This window comes from Macaca thibetana, chromosome 3 (assembly GCF_024542745.1).
Source record: "Macaca thibetana thibetana isolate TM-01 chromosome 3, ASM2454274v1, whole genome shotgun sequence".
In the NCBI taxonomy this organism is placed as follows: domain Eukaryota; kingdom Metazoa; phylum Chordata; class Mammalia; order Primates; family Cercopithecidae; genus Macaca; species Macaca thibetana.
In genome coordinates, this window is record NC_065580.1 from 120,778,668 (window position 1) to 120,791,592 (window position 12,925).

Sequence of the window (12,925 nt, forward strand, 5' to 3'; positions counted from 1 at the left end):
GGTCTCGAACTCCTGACCTCAGGTGATCTGCCCACCTCGGCCTCCCAAAGTGGTGGAATTACAGGCATGAGCCACCGCGCCCAGCCAGAATAACTCTTCTCTTGCGGACCACTGAGGAGACTATGGCTGATGTACATACAGCATTGTGCACGATCGCACGCAATATAAGGTAGCTTGAAATACTCACTGCAATCAGCCAACTGCCACAATCCAGTGATTTCTAAGGAGATGGCAGTTATAGGAAAGACGCCCAGTGAGATGCTAAGCACGCTAAGTGACTACTAACCAGGCTCAGAAGTTGTAAACATGGCCTAGAATGGAGTGACAAGAACCAGGTAAGTTCTTGTCTTTATTAAGAGTGGATGCTAGGGATGGTGCACTCACCAGTCCACCATAAACGAATGAAGAGCCCCTTGTGACAGGACCCGACAGTGATCAGAGTAACAATCTAGACCATGTTTACAAGCAAGACACCACGCAAAGTGTTTCAGGCACGTATTAACTCATTTATCTTCAAGGTGACGCTGTTATCTTCATTTCACAATGATAAGGGAAGTGGCACACAGAGAAGCTAAGCAACTTCCCCAAGGTCACACAGCCAGTCATGGAGGAGTTCCTGGTTCAGCAGGAAGGGCAGATGAAGAGTCAAAATATCCCTCTTACAAGGGTGCTATACGAGTCCTGGGGATAACACCTCTTTTTCTGTGGTTGGGAGAAGAGAAAGCTTCAAATAATTCAAATTTTGCTGAAGAGGTTTCCCTCCATCATGTGGACGGGCATGAAGTGCAGACAGAGGGACTGCACAGACAGATGACACAGGGGTTGATCCCTGGCTCGGCAGGAAGGCCAGTAGGGCTGGACCATGAGTGTGGGCGTGGCAGGGGGAGCATCCACAGGCTCTGGGGGGATAAGCATGGTGCTGTGGGTGGGGTGGGACTGTTTAGCAGAGAGGACTATCGTAGATTTGCCCTTAAAAAGATCCTTCTCCTGCAGTTCTGGGATGGGTATGGGTGGCGAGACAGGAAGGAAGCAGGCCGCAAATTCAGTGCAGGGTTGGTAAAGCATGAGTATGCGCACGCACACACACTCTCAGCTACATGGGGGGGGGGGTAGGAGGGGAGCTGCCTGGATCCTGGGATTTCAGGAATACCTTACAGGCTTATTTAACGCTCTGATGTCTCTTTCTAACTGCATATACCATTTGAGAATAAAGCTATGGAAAATGCTGTTTTTATATTATCTGTCCAGAATCTTGCACTGTTTTTCAAGGTACTTTTCTTTTCTTTTCTTTGTTGTTTGACTCTTTCAATTGGCTTGCCTTCATCATCTCTGGAGGGATCAGTAAAGATTAGAAATGGATTATTTACCTTGTCATACAAATATACCTCCTCCCTACACCCAAGAATTACGAGGAAGATGAGCTGTCCCTGTGTTAACGCCTGAATCGATCCCATTATCTACATTTCTGTGTGTGGCTAGCGCTCCAGCAGCCTAAGGTGGGAGCTGGAAATGACAGCCTTAGAGACAAGGAAGGCTCCAGGGAGGACGGAGAGGAATGCCTGCTGATGAATAAGGCGGGTGGCACCAGCAGGCTGCTTTGGGGAACAGAAGGTAACAGAGGTGATGCTTCTATCTCTTTACAAGTCTGGAAAGACGGAAGCCTCGCCAACTGGCTTTCTGATCCAAGAAAATTTGAAAGACAAACACGGCTGGGGGAAGCAAAATGCTGACACACAATGCAGATGGCCCAGCAGGGCTGACCTGCAATCCACCCCACCCCAAGGCAGCCCTTCCAATCCAAAGTGGACAGAGTGGCCTTATCCCAGAATCACTCAGGAAGCTTCTTCGAACACGACTGCCACACCCGCCCCACTGAGGTTCAGAAACATCTGTGCCTCGGGGTGATGGGCATCCTCACTGCCCTGGCCTTGGGGACGACACTTAGTAGCCACGGCACCAAATAAAGCCTCCTGTGGAAATGCCATTTCTCCAGCAGAGTGACACTACCCCCAAGTGAGCCCGTGCTGCCTCCCACAGACAGTAAGGGTAACAGAGGTACCCCTAGACCCACAGACAGCAAGGGTAACAGTGGTACCCCTAGAACATTCTGGGCCCACTGTTGATGTGGTTCAGGGGTATAAGCAGGTATACACTGTATTAGAAGCCCCAGAACACACAGACACCCCTAACTCAAAAATGTCACAGAAAGAGAAATTTCAACGTTAGGCTTTTCTCTCCTTAGGCATGCCAGAAACTTTAGAGAAGAAACATACGTTTTTATAGTTAGAGGAGGAGTTGCTTCTAATGCTTTGAGAGACTGCTCTGTGCTAAAGCTGGTATCTCAAGTAAGGAGTTTTGGAGTAACTGTAAAGCCACATGGGAAACAAAATAAAATCAGACCCATTCTTTACCCAGCAGTGAGGATAAATAAAGCCAAGTGCATCTGGGATCGAAACAAAACTGAACCAAAACCAAACATGAACAAACAAGGACAAAAGAAAGAAAGGGAGAGAGAGCAGGAAGGAAGGAAAGAGGGGTGGAGGGAAGGAAGGAGAGAGGGGGGAAAAGAATCCAAGTACAAGAAGACATAAAGTACCCCTTTATGATTCAGGAGTGGGAAAAACAAAAGTGTCTGCAACTTCATCGATTAGAAAAATGGACAAAAAATGTAAACAGTGCAGAACTGCCAAAGACAAAGAAGTCCTTCCATACATGAAATGAGGGTCGGCCTCCTTCATGAGAGACACGGCTTACAGCATGACTCTCAGACGGAAGAGGTAAGCCTGCTGAGGGACTCGGGTGACATTTCACCATATTACATAGGCCCTGCCCTTCCACCCCACAGCCCCACTTCTCAGGACTCATAGCAAAGATACACGGCAAAATTATGAAACAATGCAGCACTGTGTCTCATAACATTTGCATGGAAACATGGTGAACATCCCTCAGTAGGGGACATTTTAAAAAACGATGTTCCATGTACATAAAAGAAAACCCAATAGTGTAAAAGAGATGTGGGCCATCGCCATGAGCTGCTGTGGAGCGATCCTTGGGACGCAGAGACTGCGGGAACTGTGCAGCGCGGTACTTGCAGCCCCGCTACCTTTGCTTAACGAGAGGCAGAAAACAAAATCGTTTCGCTGGTATTTGTACAACGAAATGACAGATGGATAAACAAACACTAATAAAAGCTGTTTATCCGCTGTAGGGGTTGGGAAGCAAAGTTGAGTGGACAGGGCATGTGCCTTATTTCATAGATCTGACTTTGGATCCATGAAAATGTTTTATGCAATTTACAAAGCAGCATTCAACCAAAAAGAAAATAAATCAGATCCGCTTGCAAACACTAAAGAGAAACTGAAACAAACAAACCTGATTTACCCAGCAGTTTGGTGGCAGAACCATAGAGCAGAATTACTTTAAGTGACTGTGGGCAAGGTATTTTAAGGTAACCTGCCTGGATTAATCCTTAAGGATTAAAAGGACTGCAAAGAAATCTCAAGTCTTACTGAATTAATATCAGCATTAATATTTTCAAGATATTACATGTATGTATTTTATATTATGTGTTGATAAAGTAATAAGTAATTAAGTTAATGCCATTAACAGAGATCATCAGAGGAAAAAAAAAATCAAAGAAGTAAAAAATCCTGCAATCTCAAATTTGAATTAGCAATATCAACGCGAATCCAAAATTTATTTTTTGTTTTAAAAAAGCCCATGTCCTAGCTCTGTTTACTACAAAGATCTAAAAGATTGTAGTCTTCAAATACCATTTTCCATTAGTAAGAATGAGGGTCCCTGTGAGAAACCCATCATTTGAGTTTAATAAATCTTGTCACCCCAAAATCAAATACCATTAATGCTAGCTCAAAAGAACTCAGGAAGCAATCTGAAGAAGCCATTGGCCAATGAGGGGCAAAGTGAGCATCAAGAAGAGGAGGTTTTGACTGAAATAAATCAAACACAAAAATCTAAGTTCACAGTGACAGTTTAAACAAAACCCAAACAAACTAACAACAAAAACACCCCTTGTTTGCCTCTAGTGGAAAGTGGGAGAACACAAACTCATTATTCTAAAAATTGACAAGTAAAGGGAAAATCCAGGCATTTACCTACTTTTTCCAAGAAACATGTGATGCAAGAGAGAACTTCAGCTCATATAGGAAGGAATTAGAAAATGATGATTTTGGAACCCCTATGAAATACTGAACCACGGCAAGTTCACCAAGGGCTGCTAAAACCATGTGGTGGACGGGGATGGCAGCCTTGGTGGGGAGGCTCCAGCTGGCTGCACTTGAACCTCTGCTCATCCAACACCATTAAACAGCAGCCAGGCTTCAGGCCTCCTCCACTCCAGGCAGCAGAGCACCCAGAGGACACCAGGCAGGAGAAATGCATCTGATCACACCATGACCACCACTCCCCAGGAATCCGGGAAACAGAGGAACTTATTAAAATAAACCACAAACATGCTATTAGCAAATGACCCACTTCTTTAACAAACAAAAGATGTTTAAAAAAACAGAAGAAAAACAGAGTGGTGAGAAAGACTATTCCATATCCAAGGAGACAGAGGTGAAATGGTATAGCATCCAAATGCCATTTGTGGGTCCTGCCTTAAATAACCTCAATTTAATTTAAAGGAGTTTTTCTGGTGACAACTGGGGAAATTTGAACATGGATTAGCTTTTAGATGATAGCAAGAAATTCTTATTTATTTTGTTAAGTGTAATAATATTGCAGTTATATCAAAACAAAAGGATCCTTATTTTTTTAGAGACAGGTACTGAGATGTACTTGCTGGCAAAAATTTAGGATTCTGAAATTCCCTTTAAAATAGAAGAGGAGGAGGAAGAGGAGGAGAAAAAAGGAAAAAGAGAGCTGAAGAGGAGGAGGAGGAGAAAATGTGTGAAAGGTAAGTAAGTTAGCAGGTTGAAGCTGCGTGATGGGTAAGTGGGGTTTCGTTATACACTTATGAAATGTGAAAATTTCCATAATAAAACTTTCTGTAACACGAAGGACACAAGAATCACTCGTTGAGTTTAGCAGCTTCCAGGAACCTGTATTTTGAGCATTCAGACCCTATATGGGACAGCTCCCACGTGGATGCAACTACTTCCTTAGGGCGGATGATCAGCTTGTGTCTCTTTCTGGAGGACTCTGCTGGCTCCGCAGGGTCGGCCTTCTGTGGTAACGGCATCCCACGTCCCTGTCCCTATATCCACACTGTGACTAGCTCCTTCCCAGGGTCATTCAAGTGTGGTCTTGGGATTTGCTTTGGTCAATGGGATGGTGGCAAATGTGATGCTAAGAGAATCTTGAGAAGTCTTGTCCACTTCTCAAGTGGGGCCTAACCTTTCTTGCGATGCCTGGGAGCCTCAAGTAACCTGCTGCAGACACATGCCCAGTTACTCATCGCCATGGCAACAGCCCACAGCAACAACCAGACCCGAGTGAACCTATCCTGGACTGTCCAGCCCCAGCCAAGCTGGCCCAGGTGAGAAAGGCCACTCAACCAACAACGATCATACGTAATTGATTTTTGTTGTTTTAAGCCACTAAGGTTTGGGGGTATTTGTTCTCAGCAAAACCAACCTCATATAGTACATAATCAAAAAGTATAGGCAAAAGCATTTTTTTTCCCATTTGCCCACTATCTTATGAAGATAAAAGAGTTTGTGTTGTCCACCTCTTCAGATTTCATCCAGAGGTGAAGGATAATTACAGATACAGTCTGGGCAGACACGGATTAGATCCCTTTCTGCCCCTTACTAGCTGGCCAAGCTCTGTGTACCACTTATACCTCTGAGCCTACCTTTTCTTCTCTTTAAAATGAGGACAAAACTGCTGCCTGCCCAGCAAGGATGTCTGAGGAATTAAACAAAACAGATTCCAAGCACAATCAAACCTCAGCAGACCAGCTCTTATCAGTGGTGGTTCCTTACCCGTCCACGAGCCCTTGCTGTTTAATGATCCTGTGGGATTCCTCCCTGGAGATCCTCCCGTGAAACCAGTGCTGTGTCCTGTGAATCACTGTGAGGGGGAGAGAGGAGGAGGGCAGGATGGTGGCGCCTCTGCAGAATGGCTTCCTTGACAGCACAACCAACTCTGATCAACGCAGAGCCCCCGACTCCCCCAGCTACAGCTTATGTGGTGCACTCTGGGCACAGGCAAATTTGTAAGGCTCGGGGGAGTGAAGGGGGTGTTGTTTGATTTTCTTTATGTACAAAAACATCAGGCAATGTGCCTGTTTACCTGTACTTAGGGTAGAAGGGTGGAGGGGACTTTGGCTACCTAGGATGTTCATCCGTGTGCTTCGCTTCTGCAAAAGAAATTCCACATTAGCACCGAGGACAGCAGACAGACACACCAAGTCACGGCAGGGCACTGGGTCGGGTGCTTGACTGGGCTCACAAGGGCCCTTGCCCCATCTGAAGCCCCCACTGACCCCTGAGAACAAAGAGCTCAGGGTTCCCAGTTGTTAAGAACACCCTGAGATATCTCTAGTAGCCCCAGTACCGAAGTAGAGATGCTTATTTCTCACGCTGAAGACATACGATGAAAACGCCATGAACATCCTGATAAATCTCAGGAGAAACACACGAGCCTTTCTATTAAACTCACGCAATTCTCAAAGCACTGGGCGCTGGACTTGCCGTGCTTGGGGACTCCCTGAGGCTGAAGTACAGAAAATGCCAGAGTACAGGCTCCTGTTTTGCACAAGGCCTTTAAGTCTCAGGAGCTTGGAAGCTGAGTGATAGTCTTTCTACCTGGAGGTTAAGAACCTAAGCCTTGGGGGTGAGGGAGTAGCCCAAGGCCTCCAGGCTGTTAGCAGCAGACCCTGACGTGAACACCTGCTGGCCCCACTCAGGCCTGGGCTCTGTGCACTCCACAGACAGCCACTGCCGGTTCATCAGAACAGTTCTGCACGGGGGCCAGGGTGGGCAGAGAGTTCTGTTCCTCTCCTGTCCCTTCCATGAAAGCCCAGGGACAGGGGGCAGTGGGGAAAGGCTGGGTGCTGGGAACGTGGAAGGGGCCTAGAAGGGCCAACTGCTTCCTGCAGCTGAGAACTCAGAGGACCCCCACCCAACATGCCACCCCTCTTGCCAAACCGCATAGAGCCGTTCTCTGGGAGAAGACCACGTGGTGGGGCTGCCACCTTGAGGGAGCCCCTCCAGGCTGGCCAGGGCCGGGGCCTTACCCTCCAGGCGTGGCCCTCCTCCAGGGCTGCGCTCTGGGCCTCCGCCGGATTCTCTATCACGCGTCCTGTTTGCCCAGAAAAATCCATTGCCACGAGGGAGTTCTCGGAGACACTGCGCTGAAAAGGGAAGGTCACGGTTCTTAAAATATAGGGAAATAAGGCAGAGTGGAGTCTTGGCGTGAAACTATCATCAAGACGGTCAGGAAAGGGGAGCAGGGAATGCCCGTTTTCTACCTCTGAACTCCCCAAGTTTCAGGTGGGAAATTCACTGGTTTAGCCTGAAAATTCAGTGGCCCCTTCGGTTCTTCTTAAGAATGAAACACATTTTAGTCCTCCCTGAGTATTAAAAAGGCTGCTGGTGAGGCCCCCAGCACCCGCAGCATTTGGACCATGTGGTCCTTCACAGGGTCCTGACCTGCACTCAACACATCAAAGAAATCGATAGCCAGTGTGAGCCTAGGCCTCCCCAGTGAGTCATTCCCTCGGGGACGTGCGTTCGGGAAAACTCATGGACTCTTTCTGTGGCACCATTTGGCATCTCAAAGGGGCAGACACTGAAGGACCCTCAGGACTATATTTTGAGAAGATGAAGTGCTTCTGCCCCTTTGAGAACAGAGTGTCCAGAGCACAAGAGGAACGATGACAATCTCTAAATTCTCACCAGGGAATGAATGCAGCATAATAGTCAACAGCTCCCATGGGTCCCAAGGCTTAAGGAACAAAGGCGAAAAGCAGGAAAGGCAGTGCCCCACAAAGCCAAAAGTTGTTGCTGCCATTTTTGAGCATTTAAAGAAAGCCACCTACTTACACAACCCTGAGGGGAGATGCAGGGACGGGAGAAGAATGGCAGAGGAATTCACTCCCTGCCGTTATGCTGTTGAGACTACAAAACCGATGTCATCGTGGGACATAATGGCTTCGCTGAAATGCGCACACACTCTCCGGAGGTTCTCTTGCCCACCCCGTGTGAAATGAGGCGTCCTTAACACGTGTGATGCAGAAGCTGAAAAGGCACTAGACTTCTGAAGGTTCTGGCTTTACTTACCACTGGCGTTGAGAACGGGGATAGCAAGGCCTTCCTCTGCTGAGGGATTCGGTAGTTCTGGTAAAGGAGCATTCCATACTGGAGGGGAGAAGCCACAGTGAGTGACCGGCCCGGGAGCCCCAAGGGCTGGCATGTGACAAATGCCACAGCAGGAAAGGGCAATGGTGAGTGCAGAACAGGGAGTGATGCCCTGTACCAGCCTCCGGGAGCCTGAGTGCCGCTGACCCTGATCAATGCAGGGATTAGGGGCACTGATGCCCCTTGAAATAAAAAATCCGAGTATAGCTTTTGACTTCCCCAAAACTTACCTACTGGTAGGCTACTGTTGACCAGAAGCCTTACTGACAACATAAACAGTTAATTAACATATATTTTATATGTTATATGTATTCTATACTGTATTTTTTATAAGGAAGCTAGAGAAAAAAATGTTATTAAGAAAATAATAAGAGAAAATACAATTATGGGCTTGAACTGCACTTACTGATCCTGTAAGTTTACATTGTTGACATAATGAATTATCTGTGTGATGTAGAGGGCAACCGTTCAAACTTTATCAAGCAATTTAAGTTTTTCTTGTAATGTCATGACTTTTCTCTGCTCTTGGGAGCACTTCCAGTTTCACTAGTGACATTTCATATGGGTCCCATGGTGTTCCTTAAAGTTCCTGTATTGCACTACACACAACGAAAAATACTCCAGAAACATGAGCCCAGTTTTTACTACAACACGTAATTTATTGGAGAGAGGACCTGCTCATGCGGAGATAATTAGCAACACAAGGTGGGTTTTTAAAAGGGTATTTGCAACTTCTGAGTTCACTGTAGCAACAGGAGGTGGCTACAAAATTATGAGTAATTTTATGCAGTTCTGAGGTTATCCGCATCTTTGTTTGTTCACATCTCTTGACTACAAATGGTGCCATATACAGTCGGTGTTTGTGTGCTTTCAGTTTTGATAAACTTTAACTTTTTATAATAGATTTCTATATATAAAAAAATCTCTAAGTGGAACTACACAGTTCAAATCATTCAACTTCACATTCAATATGGTGCACGCCTCAGTGCTGCTGCTACTGTTGCCCCTCAGGAGGGAAGAGCTGACTGGTTTGGAATAAGCAGCACAGTGACAAACATAATAATAACATCAAGAGCAAGTAATCTTATTGAGTGCCACTATGGGTTAGGTATGTGTCTAAGTGCTTTATGTTGTTATTTCATTTAATCCTCTCCATTTTATGAGCTGTATACTATAATTATCCCCATGTTACACAGCACATAACTGAAGCACAGAGGAATGAGGCAAGCTGCCCGCAGTCACGACTTTGAACGTACACGGCCTGTTCCAGACCCAGTGCCCTCCCTAGCCGAGGCTTGCCACCTAATTGGCTCAGCAGTCTGTGCTTTCTGATCCTGGCAATTAGGACTCAGGGCCCTGCGAAGTCTCATACACATCCAGCATCCTAGCCTACACACCCGAATCACACATTCCAATCACGTGGAGAAGAAGAGTCAGAGACAGGAAGCGAAGTCATCAAGTGGGACACCTCTTCTTTTATGGGATCTAAGCTTAGTTCTGGCTCTAGGTCTCGTGGCACATGCTCATTTCTAAGATAAAAATATCTAGAACATGATGCAAAGGTCTAACAGAGGAACAACTGCACTCCAGCGAGAGAAGAGTGAGAACAGGTCAGGAGAAATATTGGATGAGATAATGCCAAGAACTTTCCAAAGTTGACCAAAAGACGTCAAGCAACAGATTCAGGGTGTAGGATAAATAAGCCCACTCCAAGCATATCGTGGAAAGATTGCTGAGAAACAGACACAAAGAAAATGTCAAAAACAACCAGAGGAAAACATGCATTATTTTCACAGAAGCAATGGGAAGACAGACAGCTAATGTTTTTACATAAATTATAAGATTCAGAAGACAATGCAGCGGGAAGATGCAGAAGAGAATAACCGCTAACCTTGCATCCTATAACCAGTGAAATGTTCCTTCAAGAATGAAAGTGAAACAAAAACTGAGAAAATTTCTTAGGCCCACATGAAAAGAACTGCTAAGTTGAGGTCTCCTAGTCCCAGAGGGAAGAATGCGAATTCAGGAAAGATTAAAGCGCAAAGATGTAAGTGATTAACATTAAAATTGAGTATATAAAACAGTAACAACATTATGTCTTAAGAGGTTTTATATATACGACAAGAATCCTTCAAAAGGGACAATGGAGCAAATGGAACGAAAGGTCCTCATGCCTGCCTGAAAGCAGTCAGAAACGCACTACATTATAAAAGATTTTCGGAAGTTCAAAGTGCATGTCAGGCTGGCTGCGGTGGCTCATGCCCATAATCCCAGTACTTTGGGAGACCAAGGCGGGTAGACTGCTTGAGCCCAGGAGTTTGTGACCAGCCTAGGCAACATGGCAAAACCCCATCTCTATAAAAAATACAAAAATTAGCCAGGCATGGTAGTGCATGCCTGTGGTCCCAGTTATTCAGGATGGTTTGAGTCCGGGAGGTTGAGGCTACAGTGAGATGAGCTCATGCCACTATACTCCCGCCTGGGGGGAAGGGTGAGATCCTGACTCAAAAAAAAAAAAAAAAAAAAAAAAAAAAAGTGTGATATCTAGGGTAACCACGAGAAAATAGTAAATGTACATATAAGTATTGGGTTAATAGAGGGAAAAACATAAATATACTTAATAAATCTAAAAAATTAAGAGAAAAGGAATACAGGAGAGGTGGGACAACCAGGAAAAAAACTGCAAATGGCAGGTTCAAATACAAATATGATGATCACACTAAATAATACAATTATTATTATTAATACAATTAATAATTGTATTATAATTATTAATTGTATTAATAATAATTGTATTATAATAAATATGAGATATTCCTTAAACATAAGGACCCAGAAAGGTAGAAAAAAGAAAGTCCAAGAAAAACTATGTAATGAAGCAAAGCTGAGGTAAAAAGCGTTAAATAAATTAATATGAACCAGATTAGACTCTGGGGCAAGGAGCACTGCTAGAGATAATAAAGCATATTTCATGTCTTAGAATTGACATACCAGGAAGGTACAAATATTCTCAATTTTGGGCACCTAATTAACATACACATTTTATTTTATTCACGTTTGCATGTATATATCTACATCTATGGGTGTGTGTAGACAGAAAAGATTAAATGGTAATAAATAATTGTTGCAAAGTTTTAATGCTGCGTTCATTGCTTTTTCAACGTCAGGTCACGTAAAACCAAAGCAACCAGTACTAGGGACTCTTGCGTGGATGAGGCAAGACCTCTCTCCCTCTTGGGGATGAATTTCTATAGCAGATTAAGAGACTTCTAGAAGACAGAGGAAGGAGGAAAGATGGTAATAAATAATTGTTGCAAAGTTTTAATGCTATTTGCATAGCTCCTATAGCATCTAAGAAATTACCTAACAAACAATGTAACAGGAAGGAATGAGACAAAAGATTATCTGCTGGCGCTATCTACTAAGAGCATCTTTCTGAAAAGCTAAGTATAGCTAGGCCAGCTTTCTCCTATGTAGACCCAAGCTATAAGATTTATTTATTTATTTCAAGAAAGGGTATCTGTGTGGGTAAAGATGTAAGAAGGTCCTAGGTTAATTCAAAATAACAACCCAGCTCTGCCTTTCCACGGTTGATATGAAGATGCTGTTTGTAGTAAATGGTAAAAGGGCCCTGTCAGCTTCAGCCCTCAGACCCTCTTATCCTCTAAAAGGGGATCCGGTGTCCTGTGTCCTCTTCTGGAGGAAGGCAGAGCACACACACGGGATGCCTTGTTTTAGAACGATTGTCAACATGGAGACCCTGGAGTCATAAAGAGTTGCCTCTCCACTGTCCCTAACTCTATCCAGGTATCATTTCTGAATAGTGGGTAATGAATCAGTGCCGACAAGACTGAAATGGCATTTCGATTGCATTACAGTCCTATGGCTGTTTGAGGCAGAACCATGTCACTTGCACTCCACTTGAGATTGGCCCCGAGGCCATCACTGCTACCTTCCTGTCAGGACTGGCTCCCCAGCCTCCTATAAGAATAGTACTAAGACGTATCCTTAATGTCTCTAGAATCTGTGTATCACTGGATGCAAAGTGCTTCCCTGCAAAGTGGCAGGGACAAAAGGAACGCATTCAGGACTGACTGCAGCTTCCAGGCGGCTCTAGGGAGGGCAGCAAGCATGGTAGTGAGGAAAGGGGTTCTGGGGCCAGAATGTCAGGGCTCTGACCTGGCTCTGCCACATCGCAGCAGCCACAGCTTGGGCCTCAGTTTTGTCATCCACATAATGATGATGATAATATGCATGTCACTGAGCTGTCACAAACAGTAAAGTGATAAAGAATGCCTGGCCCACAGCAAATGCTCAAAAAAAAATCTTAATATTATGTAACACATCATTGTTAACACTGACAACAATAAAGTCAGTTCGTTTTGCATTAGTCACTCTGCCCACATCCTTTCCTGTGGCTCGTTATGTTAGTGCAACAAAGGAGAGACGCCCAAGAAACAGTGGTTAAGCAGCTACTACCTGGATTTATTATGTATTACCCAAAGTAACAGAATTCATAGCTTCCTGGAGTAGTATACTATCACTTTCCTTTTTCATTTCCTTTTTTTTTTTTTTTGCCTTTTCCAAAACAGATTATT

At 44.7% G+C, this 12,925-nt stretch overlaps 1 protein-coding gene across 14 annotated transcripts in view; it reads right to left on the minus strand.

The window, feature by feature from the left end:
* Positions 1–12,925, minus strand: part of GRB10 (growth factor receptor bound protein 10) — a 203,889-nt gene that overhangs the window by 7,966 nt on the left and 182,998 nt on the right. For all 14 annotated transcript variants that reach the window (XM_050785577.1, XM_050785576.1, XM_050785580.1 and 11 more), the window contains 4 exons: positions 8,250–8,327; positions 7,205–7,321; positions 6,259–6,325; positions 5,949–6,036 (listed from right to left, as the gene is read on the minus strand). In XM_050785577.1, coding sequence (XP_050641534.1) covers positions 5,949–6,036; positions 6,259–6,325; positions 7,205–7,321; positions 8,250–8,327 — 350 coding nt within the window. The remainder of the gene's footprint in view (positions 1–5,948; positions 6,037–6,258; positions 6,326–7,204; positions 7,322–8,249; positions 8,328–12,925) is intronic.